This window comes from Ascaphus truei, chromosome 3 (assembly GCF_040206685.1).
Source record: "Ascaphus truei isolate aAscTru1 chromosome 3, aAscTru1.hap1, whole genome shotgun sequence".
NCBI lineage: Eukaryota > Metazoa > Chordata > Amphibia > Anura > Ascaphidae > Ascaphus > Ascaphus truei.
In genome coordinates, this window is record NC_134485.1 from 318112506 (window position 1) to 318133486 (window position 20981).

General features: G+C 39.6%; 1 protein-coding gene across 3 annotated transcripts in view; it reads right to left on the minus strand.

Annotated features, from left to right (window-relative positions):
- Positions 1-20981, minus strand: part of ZC3H13 (zinc finger CCCH-type containing 13) — a 67768-nt gene that overhangs the window by 16735 nt on the left and 30052 nt on the right. For all 3 annotated transcript variants that reach the window (XM_075591125.1, XM_075591126.1, XM_075591127.1), the window contains 7 exons: positions 15972-16145; positions 10735-11239; positions 8543-8646; positions 6836-6868; positions 5154-6194; positions 3354-3869; positions 775-927 (listed from right to left, as the gene is read on the minus strand). In XM_075591125.1, coding sequence (XP_075447240.1) covers positions 775-927; positions 3354-3869; positions 5154-6194; positions 6836-6868; positions 8543-8646; positions 10735-11239; positions 15972-16145 — 2526 coding nt within the window. The remainder of the gene's footprint in view (positions 1-774; positions 928-3353; positions 3870-5153; positions 6195-6835; positions 6869-8542; positions 8647-10734; positions 11240-15971; positions 16146-20981) is intronic.

Sequence of the window (20981 nt, forward strand, 5' to 3'; positions counted from 1 at the left end):
AGGGTTAGGGGTAATTGTAGTGGGGATAGTCAATGGACATGTCAATCAAAAATGGGTACCGTTAATGTGGATGGTCACTTGTTAGTATTTGTGACAGGAGTAGGAGTGGGCAATTTTGAGAGCACTGGGAAGAGAACAATCAGATTGGGAAGCAATATGTCAGATTAAGTTTTGTATTACATAATAAAAGAAACCACCAACCTGGAAGGTGCACACTACTCTTTTGGTCAAATTTGTAACAGAATACAATGATCCACTTGGCTTAGTGTGATTGTCTTTTTTTATTATTACTATCTGCAGTGTGATGTAACAGTATTTTATTATTTATATTAAAACTATAGGGGAAAAAATGAAATTATTCAAATTTTAAGGCTTGGACAAAACTCCTATAATTGCAATAACCACAGAAAAACACACATCTTAAACCACTGAAGGGAAGTCATACACTGTACATTAAGAACATTCAATAGCAATAGACTATCAAGCAATTGTCTATTTATTAGTCTATATTCTCCAGTTCTCATAATATGAAAAACTCATTGCAAGAGACTGCAATTATGTAAAAAGGTGATGAATCCAACAAAAATAAAAATGCTCAATGTATATTTTAGCAAAGCCTCAAATGCCCTTTTTTCATGAAAGAAATGGCTTTTAGTTTTACGTTTTTATGAACTAATTTAACCATTAAAGAATTCAACCTCTGACAATTACATCAACATAGCACAGTACTGTATTTAGTTTCTGAAATAATATGCATCAGTTCCAATTTCTTACCTGATCTCTTTTCGTCATCCTGTTGTTCTTCCTTCTTTTCAGCATCATCAGCTAGAATCTCATCTAATTCATCATCACTGATCGGCTCATATTCTTCTCCTGCTACAGAGTCCCCTGACTGAACATCCTCGAGCTTTAATTCATCCCCCCCACCTGCACAAACATTATTTTGCTGTTAGGGCTTCATTAACCACGCTAGCAGTTTAGAATACACCAAACCCATTGAAGTGAATGATGCAAGAACACATTTAACAGCTTGAACAGTTCAATGAATAAGATTTTTTTGTTTGCAATACTCAGTTGTGAAGAAAAGCAAGTGGATGACTGGTATTAAATAAAACCTTCTATAAACCTGCAGCAGTGATGCAAATCTTAGAACAGGATGCTCACTATTACAACATCCAACTGTAGCAGACTTCTCACTGTACCGTTGTAGGAAAGTATTATATGAAGTCAGAACATGGGAAGAGACAACTTGAAGATGCACGTACGATTTGTTAACAAACATTCTCACACAACTCCCATTTACTCCACCAGTTAATAATTTAAGGAACCATGCAAGACAGAAACAATTATTAATACTTTGAGCATTACCAAAACTTTAGGATTTGTTTATATGTTTTACCTAGAGAAATCCCAGTGCCAAAATAAATCTGGCACTTTCCTTAAAAAAACTGTTAAGCTGTTCCCCCATCTTTAAACCAAATAAATAACAAAATCTGGTATATAGTCTACATAGAAAAACTTTCAGCTTATCTAAACGGTTTCACTTCACAATTTTCAGAAACGTGGGCTCCTTAGTTTCGGCATGCAGGTATATCCCCATATTTAGATTAGATTATTTTGAACAGTGTGATTTATGTTGTATTTAAACCTGTTATTTACTATGTTATATGGTTTCAAATGCTGTCCCCTCCCCCCTCCCCTATTCCCCCTCTCTTCCAAATGCGTAAACAGCAGATTATTTGCCACACTGTACCATTGTATTTTCCCTTCCTTTTTTCTTTCTGTACTCCCCCTTTTTTTTTTTTACTTTTGAAAAAATGATTACTAAAAAATTAAGTAAAAAAAAAAAATTATGTAATTTAATAGTATAAGAGTTGCTCAGTCTAAAGATCTGGTATTGGTTTGGTGACAGTTTTAATAAAAGGGGTGCATTTTGGGTGATAAAAGGGAAAAGGTTCGAGAGGCACAATAAAGTATTGCAGATATCTAGGGAAATATTACAAATATACAGTATATAGTATATAGTGAATGCTTATGTTGACCGGCTATTATTTTAAAATGAAAACAAATAGCATTTTAGAAGCAATCATGACAGCCCTTGCCCCCCACTAGCCAATGAAACAAAGATAACAGGAGACTAACAGTTTCAAATTTAACAAAGGGGGGGTTGAGGGGAAGGAGGCGGCATGGTTAATTGTCCTTACTACTAACAAAACATACAACTACTGAAAAGATACAACGGGGAAACGGAAGACTTTTTATGCTCCAAAATGGTGTTACTCCACACAGAATCCTGATGAGAGATTTATAATAAAGCACCTCGCCAAGACGGAAAAATAAATAAAGAAATAAAAACAGGGAATGCCAGGTTCACTCAATGTGTCCTTTAAAGAGGCAGTATTGTATTGCATTTATTTTTTGAAAAACATTTTAAACTATGCATTTTATTCCTACAAAAATAAGCCCAGAACCTAAATCATTGGGCTTTAGTTTAATAATCAAAAACCTCTAGGAAAAATAAAAATACATTTGATAATCTTGTGGAACTCGCTGTAAAAATATGGTCACATATAGGAAAAGCCAGTAAGGAGCACTCACAAATCTATAATGTACTGCCCTGGATGCACAGTATACTACGCATTAGCCAATAAATCCAGAAGTTGTGAACAAAATGGGCATATTCATGGAACTTGCAATAATGTTATTTTACTGAAATCAACAATTCAGTTTACAACTTCTAAATGCATGCAATTGTTATTAATATTTTATGGTGTAGTGCTTTGGGATACGATCGAGTCAATGAACCAGTACACTGGCAGACATTTTAAATAGTCTCTTTTGGTGTATGCTACTTCTGTATAGCTCAGCCTTAGGTTGGGATTATGGTCCCTGCGCAACCGCATGCAAACGAGGGCGCCGCAGCACGCACTCCTGCAGCCCAAGGGATTTGTGAACTTGGCTGCAGGAGATCGTAGACACGCGGCAGGGGAGTCACGAAGCTGGTTTGTCTATAAAACATATAACACAAAATACGGCTGAGAAAGTGAAGATATCCCAATAGTTTTTCTTTATTACTAACATTTTGAAAGTGTGTATTCTGCCATTAAGGCGAAACATGAAGTTAGGGTGCATCTCTAATCTAGCGCCCCCCCCACCCCCCCAAGCTAAAATGTTTATATTTTTTGTTTTGAAAGTTTAAAGGTTATACAAGAACAATCTTCCTGTAAAATAATTTAGTTGCAGTTTAGTTGTTTTAACATTCAAGACTTAACTTTTTCATACCGTGTTTATTTAGTCAAGGACTCCAACAGAAAGTGATTTACAGACCGTTTTATGAAAACGAAAATTCTTACCGTCCAAGCTCTCGGCTTTCTCTGGTTTCCGAGCACTGACCAAATCCTGCAGGTTTTCTATATCCTTCTCCATTTTCTCCACAATTGAAGTGTTTCGGCTGGTGGCCTCATAACTTTTCTCAAGGTCTCTCTCCTTTGGGTCACTACGTTTTTGCTCTACTATTAAAGGCACATCAAGAAGTCGCACTCTGTCTTTCTCTGCGTTGTCAGGAACTGGTTTGTCCCGCTCCCTTTCTAGGTCTCTCCTCCTGTCCCTTTCCCTTTCTCGTTCTCGGATTCGGTCGCGCTCTCTGCTTCTTGGCCAGTCTTTATCAGTTTCTCTCTCCCAATCCCTCTGTCTGCCGTCCCTCCTCTCACGTTCTCTCTCTCGGTCCCTCTCACGCTCCCTCTCCCGGTCATGTTCATAACGTTCACGTTCCCTATCCCGACTATCAAATGATCCAGACCTGGAATGTACTTGACGATCAGATTCGGGTGAGCTCCTTCTGGAACTGTGACTCCTTGAATCTCTGCGATCTGATAAAATAAAAAAAATATTAATCCAATGCTTGGGTTACACTTTTTTTTACATTTTATTTCAAATAAAGCGAGCAATGATGCAGTATTAAAATCAATTTTACTATATAAACACATTGGAAAAACAAAAAAACTTTATTTTCATCTTCCTCAAAAGATTAATTCACATAAAACAAGAATCAAGATGCACCAACAATTTTCCTGAAGACAGAATATTTAAATGGCAACAAAATTTACATGCCACAAATGTAGGAATGTTAGGAAGATCACATTTGATTTCAAAGTCTGTCTGGCAATTTATTAGTACCTCATACATTAATTTGTTACGGTTTGAGTATATATCAGCGTATGTTATTTTAGGGTTGCACACAGTACATGGACTTCTTTACTATTTATTACATGACTGAAACAGGGGGGGGGGAGAGAACTTGGAAGATAAAGGACTGTTGTAACAATCGTCAATAATCTTTATACTACTATAATAATATGCAGATCTTCTTGAGTAAAAAATGTATGTGCCAGCATGCTGTGATAGCTTTCTTGATGGCAAGACAGCCTTGACAACAAATTTCTGGTCTTCGATAACATTTTGAATTACCCCATTAACTGCACAAGTTTTGATAGAAATAGGAAATGTAAATGACGTACTGAAGAAAATAAATGTTATATTAAAAATCAACAGCAAGCTAATAGGAGACAGGCTCATAAGTAATAAATCACATTTAGGCCAATATTTTTTTCAAGTTCATTTGAATAGACCCTTTTAACTAATTCCGTGGGGGAATATTTACTGCTGCCTTCCCCACAACTAAAGGTATTACTGACATTTCAAAGGTGCTCAAGCTAAATAAATATAGCTTTGGAGAGGCATTTATCTTTGTTTAATATGATTTTGTGAAAACATGTAGCACAAATCAACACCATAAATGGGTGCAAGCTGCATTTCACAGACAGTATGCTTAATTACATTTCACGAAAGACTGATAACGAAATTTAATAGTTCTGGATGACTAATGGGAAAAACTCATGCATTTTAAGTTTTGAAGCCAAGGACATCACTTGTAGTAACAATATACAGGACTCCTGAGACATACTTTTCCAGAAAGTGCAATAAGAATAGAGATGTCTGCCAAGATTATAGTTTCCTTGCAAGTGTGAGGATATCAGCAATAATTAAAAAGACACCTAAAATATTACAGTAAATTAATCTAATGCATCATGTGTAAAACCATAGCCTCAAAAAAAGATTAAAATGCACTGTTCTCATTGTATGGTCTTAATTACCTGAAGATGTGCTGCGACTGGGCTCTCCTCGTTTCAGCTGATCAATTCTGGACTTGCGTTCCCCGCTGGGTTCAATGCTCTTATTCTGCTCTCGGTCCCTAGAGCTCCCATGCAAAAACCTTCTTCGTGCAGCCTGGTCATCTCCACTGCGGTGAGCAGAATCGTTGGATGGTGACCGCAGCCGGCTGGATGTCTGGCTCTGGTTACTGCAGATGCTGCTGCTACGTTTTTGCTCAGCGGGCTTGCGAGGAGGCGGCTCTTCCACTGCTGCAGGATGAGGCTCTTCTTTTTCTACCTTCATTTTGGGAGGCTTTTTGATGGCTTCTTCTGTATTTCTATCCAGAACTAGAGCGTCTGCCCTTTCTGGGACATCGTCATCTGACCAGTCACTGAATGTGGTTTCTTTTTCTTGTGGAGTGTCCACCACCATCTTTTCTGGCAACACCTCAGTCGGCTCTTCCTTTATAGTTATTACTGCTATTGTTGTGGCAGGTGCTGCCATTGCTGGTGGAGTCCTGGGACCTTTCTTCTTCTTACTATGCTGAACCGCATCCTCATCAGAAATATCAGAATCACCTTTGGACTTCTTTCGCTTTTTTTCTAAGTTTTTCTTTTTCTGGCCTTTCTTTGGTGAAAAAACTTTAACTTCTTCTGGCTGAGATTCAATAGTGCTTTTCTCCGCTACAACCTCCTCCTCTTTCTTTTTCTTTGCAGCTTTCTTTTGCACTTTCATCTTCTTTGTCTTCTCTTCATGCATCTTATCGGGAATGTCTCTTTCCTCTGCCTTATGTTGAGTCACAATTTCTTGGTCTTTAGTCTTTGGGCTCTCAGTAGCTTCCACCGACTGTTCCCTCAGTTTTTCCACTATTGACAGCCGCTCTTTATTCTCCGGCTCTTCATGGCGTCTAGAGCTGTCCTTCCGATCGGATTTGCGTTCCTCCTCTTTCCATCGAGACTGCCTTTCTTCAGTAATATGTGCAGGACTAAGAGAACGGGAGTCTTGAGGTCGGACAACTTGACTTAGAAGTCTGTGCTTTTCATCTACAAGTGAAGACGCGAAAAGGGTAAAAAAAACACAAAAAAAAAAACACATTGGTCAGTATCCAAAGTGCTAATACTTTAAATATATCCAGAAGACTGAAGTCACAATAATTTCACAAATATTACAGCAAGTATAAAATAAGTGCTGCAAAGGATTAGAAAAAAAAAAAAAAAAAAAACCCACACAAGCTTCCGAACCCATTTAATCAAAATCTGAGCAAAGTAATTAAATATATCCTATTAACATGCAGTAATAATGGTTACTAGCTTGTAGTAAATAGAAGAAAAAATTGTAGCACGAGCAGAAAACCTTCAACTCAATAGTGACATTACTTTCTGTTGAGGAGAGCTCTGAAGTGACAAGTCACATGTAAGAAATGCATTCACAGATACTGCTAAATATGCACCTAAAAGTCTTTGAGCAAATCTCTTTAATTTGTTCTTTAAAAGGCCCACCAGCTTGATGTGCTATTAGGAATGTTATGCAAACGGTTACAAAACCCTTGGCTGCAAAAATTTGTTTAATGATGCTGTGGTGGTTGGAGAAGCATGGGACAGAAATTGGGTCAGATGTGTTCTGAACTCGGATCAGTTTTCTTTGGTGATATTACAGACAATTAGGAAGATAAAGTCTACTGTACCTTTCTGCAGATGACACAAATCTGCAACTGGATCTAGAAGAGGATTAAACAAAAAGAATTTAGAGAAAAATTGAATGGCACGATTAAGTCTGGCAAAACGGATACAGGATTTACATGAAGTGTTAGGCCTTGGGCATGGTCAGCGCTGAGGCGCGCTTACGCTCGGCAGTGGCCCCTGCAGCCTCAATGAGAGCGGCTTTAGCAGGGGCTCGCGCACGCTTCCGCAAGCGTGCGGAAGCGTAGGTCTTACCAAATTTTTAGTTTGAGCGCTCACGGGAGCGCAGGGCCGGTCACGTGAGCGGTTCGCCCAATGAGGGCGAACCAGCTCCGTGACGTCACTGGCCCGCCCCCCCGAACGGCGCGCGAACTAAGGCCAGGGAAAGCACTTGCTTTCCCTCGGCCTCAGCGCGCCTCCGCACGGCTGCAGTCACCATGGACTCAGCCTTATGAGGGAAGACATTCGAAACGCAGAGTTTAAACGCTTGAAGAAACAAGGAAGATAAGAATGTGACAGACTGTCAAGAACAAAAGTGAACAGGTAAACACCAGAACAAGGTGCCACACTCTAAAGCTGGAGAGTGATAGACTTCAGGAAAACACGTCAAAATATTTTTCACTGATAAAAAAGCAACATATGCATAACACCAGTCATCCAGAAGTAGTGAGGGGCAAATAGAAAAGTTTATTAAAATACATTTGCTTTAAGGGTAGAATATGGTTTTAAAAGAGTCTTAAAACTAGAAAGCGGGTCAAATAACTCCTCCTGACCATCAGTTTCTATTTTAGATGTATTTTTAGGTTGTCACTGGAACTACATGAAATTACAAGACAAATACCCAGCAGGAGATCTCTGATGCTGCGGGTGTACCAACGGGGAATTCACAACGCATCGTTTCACACTCGTGTGCCTTTTAACAACTTGCGTCTAAGTGATTTTTAACCGTTCTCACTCTAATCAATTAAACTTAGACTTTGCGCTCTCTCTTTTGTTATAGTATCTATCTGGACTGGAGGGTTGATCTAGCGGAGAGAGCTGCATTACCCATATATCATCTCGTTGGTTTTGTTTGGACTTCATTATATATTTTTTGCTGGACTTCTTTATATATTTTGTGATGTTTGTTCTATAAGGGTGGATTATTTTGAACAATATATATATATTGAATATTTTATATTTGTATTATTCTGAATACTCATCAGGGAATGAGTGCTAGCTGATTGACTCATTTAATCATTCATATACTATAGGGGTGTTTATCCCGTATTCTGAATATTTCAATTTTCTGTAGCTACATCAGCAATTTGTGTTTTCTAAAGACAAATAGACGGCAAGAAATAGATATATAAAAAAAAAATTGACCCCAACAATGGACATTACTTTATCTGTATGCAAGGCTTCAACAACCTAAATCAACAGAATCTATCAATATTTTATACTTCAGAGCATCAAGAAATGTTCCATAAGAAAAGGCAATAGCCATAATGCCAGAAGGCATAATTGAAAAATGACCTCAACATCGATTATTGCTGCCGGCTACTGAAGAAACAACTTGCATAAAGTTTCCAATTTTGAGGCACTAAATCTAGTTATCAACCGATATGAGGAAAAATGAAAATTAATGTGGATGTTTTACTATCTGATTCCGTAACCAATTTAGCACGCTTTTGTTTATAAAAAAATATATATATATATGAATTGATTCTTACTCTTCTCATCCCCACTGTTGTATGCATCACTATCAGGGGAGTGTTCTCGGCGGCGCTTGGGAGACGGCCGAGGGCTTGGGCTGCTTTCATTCCGGTGTCGCTTCCTAAAGTGGGGAGGGAGGGGGAGAAACACGTCCGATAAAGTGTACGTTTTCTTTTTAAAGCATTTCAGAATTTGCGTCTTTGGAAAATGTTTTCTATGCAGTTATACATACATATTGTACATAAATTCAATTTGTATAGCACCATCCCCGTATATAGCGCTTCAGAGCAGCAATGGACAGAATATGAGAATGTGAGTAAGCGCTTCAAACCAACGTCAGCAGAGCCAACAACCCCAGTTGAATGTAGAGAGACCTTAGAGAAACGGTAAAATGGTGCTATGCCAAGTATGTATGCAAGGGGCAAGTACTTTGGAACTACTGAAATGCTTTGGCAGAGGCGAGTTGAGATCTTGACGTCTTAAAGGTGGAGAGAGGAGGTGTGGGGAGGTTAGTAATAGCTGAAGGCAAGTGTAAGAAAGCTGTACAGTACTATTTTTTTATCTTCGCATTATTTAATTAGGAAATAGTGTACATGTGGACTGCAAATTTGTGTCGATAGATGACATATCTTTTAATGTTGATTTAAGATGGCTACTCCATAGCTGGCACATCCTTTATGTATACTTCTATTTATATAGCGCTCACCGAGTACTCTGTGCTTTAAAAGTACAGTCCAGGGAATAATACTAAATTAAGTGCAAAGTCAGACAATAGGAAAGGAAATTCCTGCCCATGAGAGCTTACAATCTAAGTGGTATGTTGGGAAACTTAGAGACAGCAAGTGAGGGAATAAGTGCAGAAGATGGCAGTGCTTGGCCACAATGGTTGGTAGGAGTGACTGTGGGTGTGGAACAGTAGCCATGAGTCAAGGCTATTGAAATGCTTCATTTAAGAGGCAAGTTTTAAGGTTTGTATTAAAGTTGGGAAGAGTATACCGAGTGTGATGGAGTTCCACAGGTAAGGGGCAGTGAGGAGAAAGGGTGCAATGCAAAAAAGCAGTAGAGGTGAAAGGGGCGGAGAGGAGACCGTTATGGGGAGAGCGCAGGAGAAAAGAGGGGGCATAGATCGAGAGGGCGTGAGATCAAAGCCGATATGTAGGAAGGAGCAGATGAGTAGAGAGCCTAAATGGTAAGGAGGAGAACTTTGTAGGTGATCTGAAATTTTATGGGATGCCAGGAGATGGATTTAAGGAGAGGAGCAGATAACGTTTTGTGCGAAAGTAATTTATTCTAGCAGCCGAATTTCGGATAGATTGCAAAGGAAAAAGTTGTGAGGCCTGTTAGCAGTATGTTACAATAACCCAGACAGGAGAGGGTAAAGGCCTGCTTTAGAGAAATTCCTACTAGTATTGGGGTACATAAAAAAAGTTTCAAGCACCAATATGACAAATTATTTAGTACAGCACTATGCATCTTATATATAGTCTTTCCTTGTAAATATGGGACATTTAGTTCAATACGGACGTCAAAACATTTTAAGCCTACAACCACGTCACAGTAACCACTTTAGGCACCGCATGTGTCATGCACCCCATGCAGTTGGCTGCAATGTTTTCTTTCTAGGTGTGTTTAACATGCCGCGGTTGTAGGCTTAAAATATTTTGGCCAAAGTACTGAACGAAATAACCCATATTTGTGAACAAAGAATATAGATAAAATGCAAACTAATGTACTAAATTTCTCCTGTGTGTAGCATTGGGGCTTTTTTGTCTTGTTGTATACATTAGGTCAGGGGTGAGCGAGTTTTTTTTGGGGGGGGGGGGAAGGCGCAGCGGTTAGAGGGCCCAGGCTCTTCCCCATGGCATTTAAATTAAAATGCAGAGGAGCGCACAAGGCCTCTAAACTTGCTTACCTTGGCTTCGGGCGACGCAATGCCATGGCAACGAGTGTCAACTGACGACGTGGGAGTCACGTGACATCACGACCCCGCGCCATCATTTGCCACCGGGTCCTAGGTAAGGGGCAGGGGGGCGAGCACTGGGAGGGGGGCGCAGGGCAAAAAGTTTGCGTACCCCTTCATTAGGTCACAAACCTAGTGGCACTCCAAATAACACAAATATACATACACAATGTAGTGGGTTTCGGGTTCTGAGCTTGCCAAGACTATGTGTATATACTATATGCGCATGGAGTCAAACAAGATACTCACTTTGATTTTCTGTCTTCATGAGCTTCTTTCTGATTTCTTTCTTCCCGCACATCTTCTCGCTTATCTCGGCGATCTTCTCTTACTTTATCTTTTTCCTCCCAGTCCCTTGGTCGGTCTCTCTCCCTGCCTCTTTCTCGTTCCCGCTCTTTTTCACGGTCTCGCTCTCTCTCACGTTCCCTTTCACGCTCCCTCTCTCGTTCACGCTCTTCCCTCTCCCTTTCACGCTCTCTGTCTCTATCACGCTCTCTGTCTTTGTCTCGCTCTCTTTCTCTCTCACGCTCACGGGCTCTTTCGCGCTCTGTCTCACGCTCCTTTTCTCGCTCCCTCTCTCTCTGTTCCCGTTCTCTTTCCCTCTCACGGTCTCTCTCCCTTTCTCGTTCCCGTTCTCTGGTTCGATCATCCCTCCTATCATCTGTTCTTTCTACCCTACGCTCATCTCGCCTTTCTTCACGCTCAACATCATCACTCCGTCCCTGATGCCGTACTGGAGAGGAGGGTCTTGGATCTATTTAAAAAAAAAAATTTGCATTCTGTGAATACTTTGAAAATATACAGCGATGCAAATTAAAAATCGCAAAAAAAGTCGACTGAGGGTAATGATGAAGTGAAATTTAATTTTACAATCATGACCATCATGAATTACTGCAGTTATAAAGCACTCCTTAAAACAGGGGTGGGGAACGTACGTCCCACGAAATAATTTGGTCTGGCCCCCGTGAGTCAGGGGGCCCTGCGCGGATGTGCCACTCTATAAATCCCGTCGCCCGGTTACCACTGGGTGACAGGTTTTAGCGCGCTCGCGATGCGCCTGCACAAAAAGGAAAGAGAAGAAAAACTCCCCCTCTCCTGATTGGCTGCCGCGGCTTGGCACGCTGCGAAGATTATTTTTTTTTTTTTTTGGCCCGCAGCAAGCTCTATTCAGGCTTGCAAAGCGAGGCCTGCCTCTTCCTGCATGAAGCAAGTGGTAAGTCTGCTCCATGCCTCCCTTGCTCACCCCGATTCCCCCCCCTGCTCCGATTTCATCAATACCAGCTAACATCACACGCCTCACCAAAGAGAAGCAGTTCCAGCCATCACATTAGGGGTGAGTTAATTAAATGTTTGACCAAATATAGCAGGCTAATTTTTAAGTTGATAATTTTGTATGGCCCGCAAATTATGTTATAAATATCCAAATGGCCCTTGGCAGAAAAAAGGTTCCCCACCCCTGCCTTAGAAGCTCAGGAAAAAGTTCTCCCATGTAAGATATCAGGACTGCATTTGACTGACAGGGGCAAATTGCATACCACAGATGAGTTTAAGAAATAAACCTTTGCATTTTTGATCATTGGTAGTTTTGACATTCCTCCACAAAAGTTAACCTAAAGCAGGCAGGTTCTTTCGTATATCATACAGCAAATACAAATACCACGCGTGGGTACATTTGAATGTCTCAAACAGGTCTGCAACCCTGTCTTTACCATTCCGGCTTAAATATTGCTTCCACTGCAGTCAGGGATTCTGGGTAATGACACGCAAATGCATATTCCAAGTGAGTCACTGGCTGCAGAGAAAGCATTGTTTGCCAAGCGATAATGGGGAAAGACCGTGTTGCAGACTTGTCCTAGACAAGCAAATGTACCCATAAGATGTAGCTTTATTGGCTATGCACCAAGGTGGAGGGTTTTTAACTTTGTTTGATGTCTTGGTACATCATGGAATTTTTATCTTATAAATATTCTTCTTTTGTGGCAACAAGAAATGTGTATACCAAAAAAATGTAAAGGACAATCAGAAAATATATGCTTCGTACTGTTCTGGGTTTTGATGAAAGTGTAAATAAAATTAATGTGGAAATACCTTGCCCCCATTCGTTTGATGAGAATACATTAATATCATTCATGCATTATTAAACTCCTATTCCAACAAGATGTATATGCACCCATATAAAATGTAATACAGCAAAGTAAAATGCAATTTAATTGTAATAAATGTTGCCCTAGGCATCAATTAATGAAGGATACAATGCTTGCTATCTGGAGCATTCAAAGAAAAAGAACATTCAACTTGGATCTTCCACATGAGCTGTTAATTTGGCATGCTGCTTAAGCAGTCAATGTCTTAAAGTAAAAAATAAATACAAATACCAATGGTGCAAGACAATAAGGAAGGCATTACACGTGCAGTTTCATTTAGGAAAGTTAACTAAACGCAGTGATGAATTTAGTTTGTTAAATCTTGCGGCATTCCTAAAAGTAAATAACTAACTACACTTCATTTTAAATTATTTCAGTAATCTTCCAATGACGCTGCAGCTTTTCTATTGGCCACCTGAGGGAACTATGACATTGGTGGCCATATGGTTACCCCAGTAGTCCCCTGGATCCAGAGCAATGGACCAGGGGTATCAGACATCTGTATGATAAGGGAGATAGTATACACACACACACACACACACACCCACCAGACCGATCCACTGCTGGATGAAGGCCCCTCAAAATCTTCCAGGTACCCCGGTTACAAGGGTCATCTCCAACTTGCTACAGCAAATTTTCCAATTTCATCCTCGCACCTTACATTTGCTCAACGTCTGTCTTTTCATTCTCCTTGGAACCCAGTCGAGTACCAGCTTTGGCCAACAATGGTAATTTCTTCTTGCAATAGGTCTGGCCCACTGACATTTTTAATTTCTTCACCTGTGTGATGGCACAGACTTTCTTGGTTTTGAACCCATTCATTCATCTGTCACCGTGCAATACCCATAATACATCTCTATGCTTCTTTGAGTTGTCTGAAGCTTCTGAATTCTTTGCATTTAGGGTCCAAATTTCACATCCATACGTTTCATATTGGTGCCCACTTTCTAACTTGCTTCGGTTCGGTGAGGATATTGGTGGAGGTCTTCTGAATTTGTGGCAAAAATAACAGTCATCTACAAATCGTAGGTGACAAGTATTTACCATTGCTTTTGATTCCTTTTTCTTCTCAATGCCATGGCTAACAATCTTTCAAGTTTTGCTGTGAAAAACATTGGTGACAAGATGTCTTCCTGCCGCACTCCCTTCCATGTATGTATCTTCATGTAATCAAATGTATAATATCAATGTACGCTTCAACAGTCAATTAATTTAGAATCGCTGAGGTGTAGACAATCAAATGCTTTTTTGTAATCTAGAAATCCTAAGTAGAGGAGTAGATCATATTTATTACATTGGGAAATCACTTTTTGTACAAGTGGTCCTTGTGTTGTATCTACTTCAAAATCCCACCTCTTATCTAGGCTGGGTGAAGTCCAGAATCTTGTGTAGATGTTCTCAAACTACCAGTGTTAAGCATACCAAAGACCCAAAAATAAAACCTTATCAATTACTAGAGCTCAGTATGCCAGAATATTGGATGTCAGATCATGCCTTAAACATTTCTGTGGCAGAACAAAAACAATACTATTGTTGAAAGGAAAAATCTAGAAGTCTGAGACTATTGATACCATAGTACCAAACAAAATCAATAAAATAACATGTAGTACTGCAAAACTTTCACATTCTTTATTCTATAGGGGGTGAGCGGTTTTAAAATACGTGTGTCACTTTTGTATTTGGCGTGCGCTCTTTTGCAAGTCCATGGTAAGAATTTTACTAATCTGCAGAATTAACATTTTCAGTGCCCAGAAGTCAAGTGCCACAGACATTTTGGGCTCCAGTTTCATTGTGATCACCAATATAGTCAGTCACATTTGTTTTTAATTAAACTCTTAATGTCATTTTTAATGAGCTTTAAAGCAACCTTTGATTTCTATAGCAGGCTTCAGCTCACCTCTCCAGCAGTGCAAGATATTTGTAACACTTTCCTGCTTGAGATAATTTTTTTGCAAATGTTCCCAGCAGTTTGAGCTGGAAACTAACAATAGATAATGTTACCTTAGTGATATACAGTAAGGATAAATTGTAGCTGCTGAGTTATGCTGACTGAAGCAGTCATTATGTTAGGCACACAACCAGGATTTGACAGCTTTATAAACAGGGGTGTCCAACGATTGCCAGCTGAGGCAAGAATGTAGAATTATATATTGTCACATGCTTTACATAGAATAAGGAAAAAAGGTTAGCATTGCTGCTTTAAATTGGAAGGATGGTCCTTCCCCCAAAATAGGAGGCGTCAACTTCCCATTTGAGTGCACGGTTTCAAGGAGGATGAGAGAGACATACTGTTTGTATTGTGTCCATTTCATGTACGTGATATCACAGTTTGTGAGAAGAAATAATAAATCTTAGGAAAATAAATAATTTACTCAGAGCACTTACTGGTTATTTCTATTCAATCAATAAACAAGAAATGCTTCTTCAACTACTGTAGTATGTGTTATATGGATGGCAGTCTGGATATAGTGATATTAGTTCATAGGATATTCACTCCTTCTTACACCATCTTAGAGCAGTTTCCTAAACTATCCTGGCCATATCGGTGCCCCCTCCTACTCACCACACAATGTGACTACACCTTCCAGTACTTTGAGGGTAATGTAAAAAAAGTTTCTTTTACACACTACTCATACTTGGAAACGAGTTACTGTCATGGCCGCAGCCCTTTCCCCTCCACAGAACAATCAGTAGTTATAATCATGCTGAATATCACAAACAAAATAGTTTTACTAGATTATAAATAAGGAGACCAAAATAGGCTACCAACTCTGCTTTAAAGCTGCAGACCCAACAATAAGCTACATGTGGTTTTTTTTAATAAATCAGTTGTGTACTATGACATACTTGTAGCATTTTTATTTAAAAAAAAAAAAAAAACTCTGAATGACATTATTAATGTATTATGTCACAAGCATTTTTTGTTTCTATAGCAACCATTTACAAAGTCACACCCCCTTCCTCTTCAGAAACAGGCTCTGGCACACCCCTTTCTGAGCCCTGCCCCCTTTCTAGCAGTGCACCAATTGTATCTAGTGACTGCCTGGTCACATGATCTTTCCCACAGAACTTTGGTCCTCTCCCGTGGCACGTACAGCCATTTAGTGAACTCCCGGACCGAATCTTTGCCGGCCGATTACAGGAGAACGGATGGATCGGCAACTTGGCTAATTACTTACCATTGTGTGGATTGTATTGATGTACATATTAAAGCGGGGAAAAAGAGCTCGACTGCTGCTTTAAATAGATATTCAAAACAACACGGAGTATACATGGTCCAAACGTATCCAGAATCATTCTACAAAAGTAATTTATTTGTAGCGCAATAGATGCCAATATTACCTCTCTCTCTGTCCCGTCGATCCCGGTCTCCATGTCTACGATCAAATGAAGAGTCTCTCCCCTGTTCTCGATCATATCGCTCTCTTTCTGTATAGCCACTCCGAGAATCCCAGTTGTCGTGGTAGCTGTTACTGCTGTGGCCATCAGCCTGAGAACTTCTTGTTCCCCTGCTGGCTAATGGTCGGTAGCACGAGAGAAAGGGGGGCGAGGAAATAAAAAATAAAAATTGAATAAGGAAAAGTCGAACCCCTACGTTAAATTAAAGGCGTGCACTTACATCTCAGCAACTTATATACACTGTGAAACCACATAGTTTATCCATAATCTGGGTTTCTGACTCTTTGTATTGTAAAGGAAAAACACGATGTTTGGCACTCCTATGTGAATTGACTTGATATAACTTCGATGTCAATGTCTTGAAAAATACAATAAAAAAAATAAAAAAATTCCATTGCTCTAAATGTAGCAGACATCCATTGAAGATCTATTACTTTTTTTCTTCAAAATGTAGAAGTTTCTTTTTCCCCAAGATAGTTGGGGGGGGGGGGGGGGGGGGGGTTTATTGAAATTTTCAATGGAAGTTAGCAACAGAAAATAGAAACGTGGGCAGGCAGGGGGAAAAAAAAAAAACAGTTAATGAAAGAGGAGATCTACATAGACAATTAGCACCTGGACACATTTGATCTAACTGAGGAAATACAATAACTGAACATATGTTACGTATTCGGATAAGTCCGTTTGGCCTGGAGAAAACATATTATAGACACTCCCATAGTGCTGTATCTGTTGGGGATCCATTTACCTGTACATCATTTCAAGTAATCCATCTTAAGAATTTAGGAAGATTTTTTTTTATATATTGAGTGGGCTAATGGGTTCTTCCATGATTATCTAGAGCATCTGGCCGCTGTCGGTATACAAGATGAATTTACAGCTAGTTTGGGTTCAGATTTAACAGGTTTAGAGAATAGAATTATAAAAATAAGTGGTGTTGCAACTTCCAATCGGTCTTCAATTACATTTTTAATCATTGCACAATATCTCTTGATCATGGGCAGAACCACCAAAATGTGGGCCATATCATACTTGACCATACTTTCTCCAGCATTGGTCTGAAGAGCCCGGGAATATCTGACTTTATCTTTTGGGGGTTAAGCAATATCTAAAAAATACTTTCTATTCTCCTTTGTCTAGAGAGGTTTTTGAGACAGTTCCAAATATCGACCCACTCATGGTTCAGAATATACACTGGGGAGGTCAGATTCCCATTTCTTCATATAATTATGATCCGGGAGATAGCGGTTAGGGGCCAATTTCTGATATATGATGGTGATCAGGCCTTTCTGATAGCTCATTTTCCAACATAGACTCTTAAAGATGGTTACATTTGGAATGCCAAGGTTAGGGAAAATAAACCTAAAATACTCCTTACCGAACTCCAAGCCATTTAAATTTCTCCAAATTAGACATTTTATCCAGAATGTCTTCAAATTTAATTAACTGCCCCTTGTATAGAAGATTGCCAATACCCAGAATAATCTGTGTCTTTCCAATCACCAGATGCTTTTGTTACACCATGGAGGAAAATTTGGGTAGTCGAAATTAGGAATTGGCTTGGATGAGTATGAGATCAACTCAAATTTAGTTCAATGTGAATCTGATGACCTCTGATGGAAAATGTACTATAGTCTTTATTGCTAGCTATAAAAAAAAGTTGGTAGAGTAACTCTACATCTACTCAGCAATAGCGCTGAGGTTCTGAGTGCCAATAAGCGATTTGTCTTAAGTGAGAAGCCAGATAGGACCTCCGAATATTTGGAACCACTAGACTCCCTCCCAGACTTTGGATATAGATTCCAAAAGCCAGGGTGTGCAGCGCACAGCAAAGATAGAAAGAGCAGGTCTTGCAAAAACAGTCCTTTATTGATAAGTCATATGGGTGTGGGACAGCAGCAAACCTTCAACACGTTTCGTTCAAAGAACTTTATCAATGAACGAAACGTGTTGAAGGTTTGCTGCTGTCCCACACCCATATGACTTATCAATAAAGGACTGTTTTTGCAAGACCTGCTCTTTCTATCTTTGCTGTGCGCTGCACACCCTGGCTTTTGGAATCTTTATCCCACTTCAGCTGCACGCCTTGGAAGGGAGACTCTGGGAAGAAGCAAAATATCGTGAGTACACTACCTGGGGCTAACCCAATGAGGAAGGGGGGGGTGTCTTTGGACAACCCACCCCAACCTTCAGGGTACCTTATGCCCTCTTAAGGCTTAGTACTGCTACTTTTTTATTCATATATACCCAGTTAATGCTCCCTTCCATTACACACGGTCCTAGCACTTTCTGAGCACCATTCCACAAACAAACTACGCAGACTTTGGATATAGTAGTACTGACCAAGCCATTCTTGGCCTTTTGTTTTTGTTTATAATTGAAGTTTAGCTGAAGCAATATTATTTCATGGTGTGGTAGAGAGATTTAATGCTTCGGATTTATTATTATTTACTTTCCAACCAGATTAGCTTACTAAACGCTGATCGAGACGCCGGTAAGTTAGGTAAAGACGGAGTGTAAAAACTGTCCGAATAAGGTCATCTTATTTCATTTAAATTCCACCTCAGGAATTTGTGGTACCGCTGTAAGATCTTTAGAGCTTGAATCCCTTAAGAAAGGTATGAACCTTCCAAATAAAGTTCTTCCAGTCTTGTCAGGGAATGTCCAATTTATCCCATGAAGCCTTTTCGGCATCAAGACTAATATTGCTTTAGGTTGTGTGGATTGTGTGTTCTATAGTATTTAGACATTTCCTGGTATCTAATCGATGCAGTTCACTGATGAACCCCACCTGAGCTATGTGATCAGGCTAAAGAGAAATCTTAACCTGTTGGCCAGGATTTTGCTGTAAATGTGGAGATCCGAGTTTAAATGTGATAGGCTTGTAACTCCCTCAACTCGTTGGATCTTTGCCCTCTTTATGGATTATTGTGATAATTTAAACATTTTCTCCGGAATTTTCTAACTTCTACAAAAAATAATTTATTAGATCCAACACGTATGGAGTATGGAGAAAGGATATAGATTATTATTTTTTGGCTAGTAGATATTAGGTAGTAGATCGGCACCCCAGGCCTTCGTTGAAATGGTTAAATGCTTAAAATCAGCTATTTTTGTTATTTTGGCATTTAGACCTAGGAGATCCTACCTTGTTAAGTTTAGGTAGGTGACTTTTCTTGATGTGCACTGATCACCTCAGCATTTGAATGTTTAGAGTTTTAATTGGATAAGTTGCATCATTTGGAATAAAATATATTACATTATTTCACTATTAGAGGGGTTATATAGGTGATCTTTTTTACTTAAAATCACAGAAGTTTACGTTTTAGATCTCAGCCCGCTCAATTGATTTACTAAAATTCGATCAGCTTTTTTGCCCTGGTCTTGTTATACTTGCTTTGTCCACTTAAGAGCTTTAGGTCTGTGTCGTCAAATTGAACGCACCAACTCATGTCTGGCTGATATTAGGTTTCTGTAGGCTGTTTTGGAGAGGAGACTTCTGTTCTTGTTCCATGGTTATGATTTGCTCAGTTAAGACCATCAGGACTCTGTTCTTTGCTTTTTCCACCTATGTGATGCTATTGAGATAAGTCCCTCAGATTGTGGCTTTCTGAGCCTTCCACAGAGACACCAGGGATTCAACCAATCCCTTGTTAGTAAAAGTAATCTAGCAAAAATGTTATCTTGGCATCAACCTCTGGATAACAGAGTAATTCAGCCTACATTGTAGTGGTCTAGGGAGAGTAAAAGGGGTTTCAAATGTTAGCTCAATGGGTGCGTGGTCTGATAAACGTTATACAGGCATACCCCACATTAACGTACGCAATGGGACCGGAGCATGTATGTAAAGCGAAAATGTACTTAAAGTGAAGCACTACTTTTTCTCCACTTATCGATGCATGTACTGTACTGCAATCGTCATATACGTGCAGAACTGATGTAAATAAGGCATTTGTAACAGGCTCTATAGTCTCCCCGCTTGCGCATACCTTCGTTACAGGTAGGGAGCCGGTATTGCTGTTCAGGACGTGCTGACTGGCGCATGCGTGAGCTGCCGTTTGCCTATTGAGCGAGATGTACTTACTCGCGAGTGTACTTACAGTGAGTGTACTTAAACCGGGGTATGCCTGTATATGGCCTATTGCAGTCAGGTAAACGAAGATGTGATCAATCCTTGAACAGGAAACATGGGGGTCTAGAAAAATGTATTAGGTTCCGTTTTTCTTGATTTTTTACACGCCAGGAATTAACCAAACTTTGCCGTTATTAGCCACTGTAGCTGTAAGAGCTTCACATGATGTTGGATTCGTCATGGTCCAAGTTCAACACCATGTTGAAGTCTCCAACAATAAGGGACTTCATGAAACACTACAATTTGATTCAAGGGTCTCCATCAGAAAATGTTAACCAAAGTACTATCCATCCATGAGAGGCCATGTACCACTAAATACCTGCCTTCACTATCTTTCTTTAACCTCTTGTAACTGAAAGGAAACATGTTTTATTAATATGGCAACTCCCCATCTCTTGCTATTGAAAGATAAGTAAAATGTAGTGGGATATTTTTCCTAAACGTGTTTGGGGTTGGAGGGGTCTTGGGCATCGAAACGAGTATCTTGTAGAAAACACACAGATATAGATATATCTATCACCTGTAACCTCAAACACTGAAAGCACCAATCTTAGTTTTGTATTTGAATAAAGGCCCTAAACAAGTTGTTTTAATTGGATTTGACTAGTCATAACATATTGTGATTAAAGCTTGCTCATTCCTGTCAACTTTATGTTGTTGTAGGTTTTACATAATATCTAGGAGTTTTACTGGTCGGTCTGATCTCCCTCTGTACTGGAGTTTGTGAAACCAGGTAAGTATATAAACTCATGAGTGGAGATTTGGGATGAAGATAGAAATAGGATAAGGGGATGTTGGGGTAATAAATAAATGGGGAGTAAGGT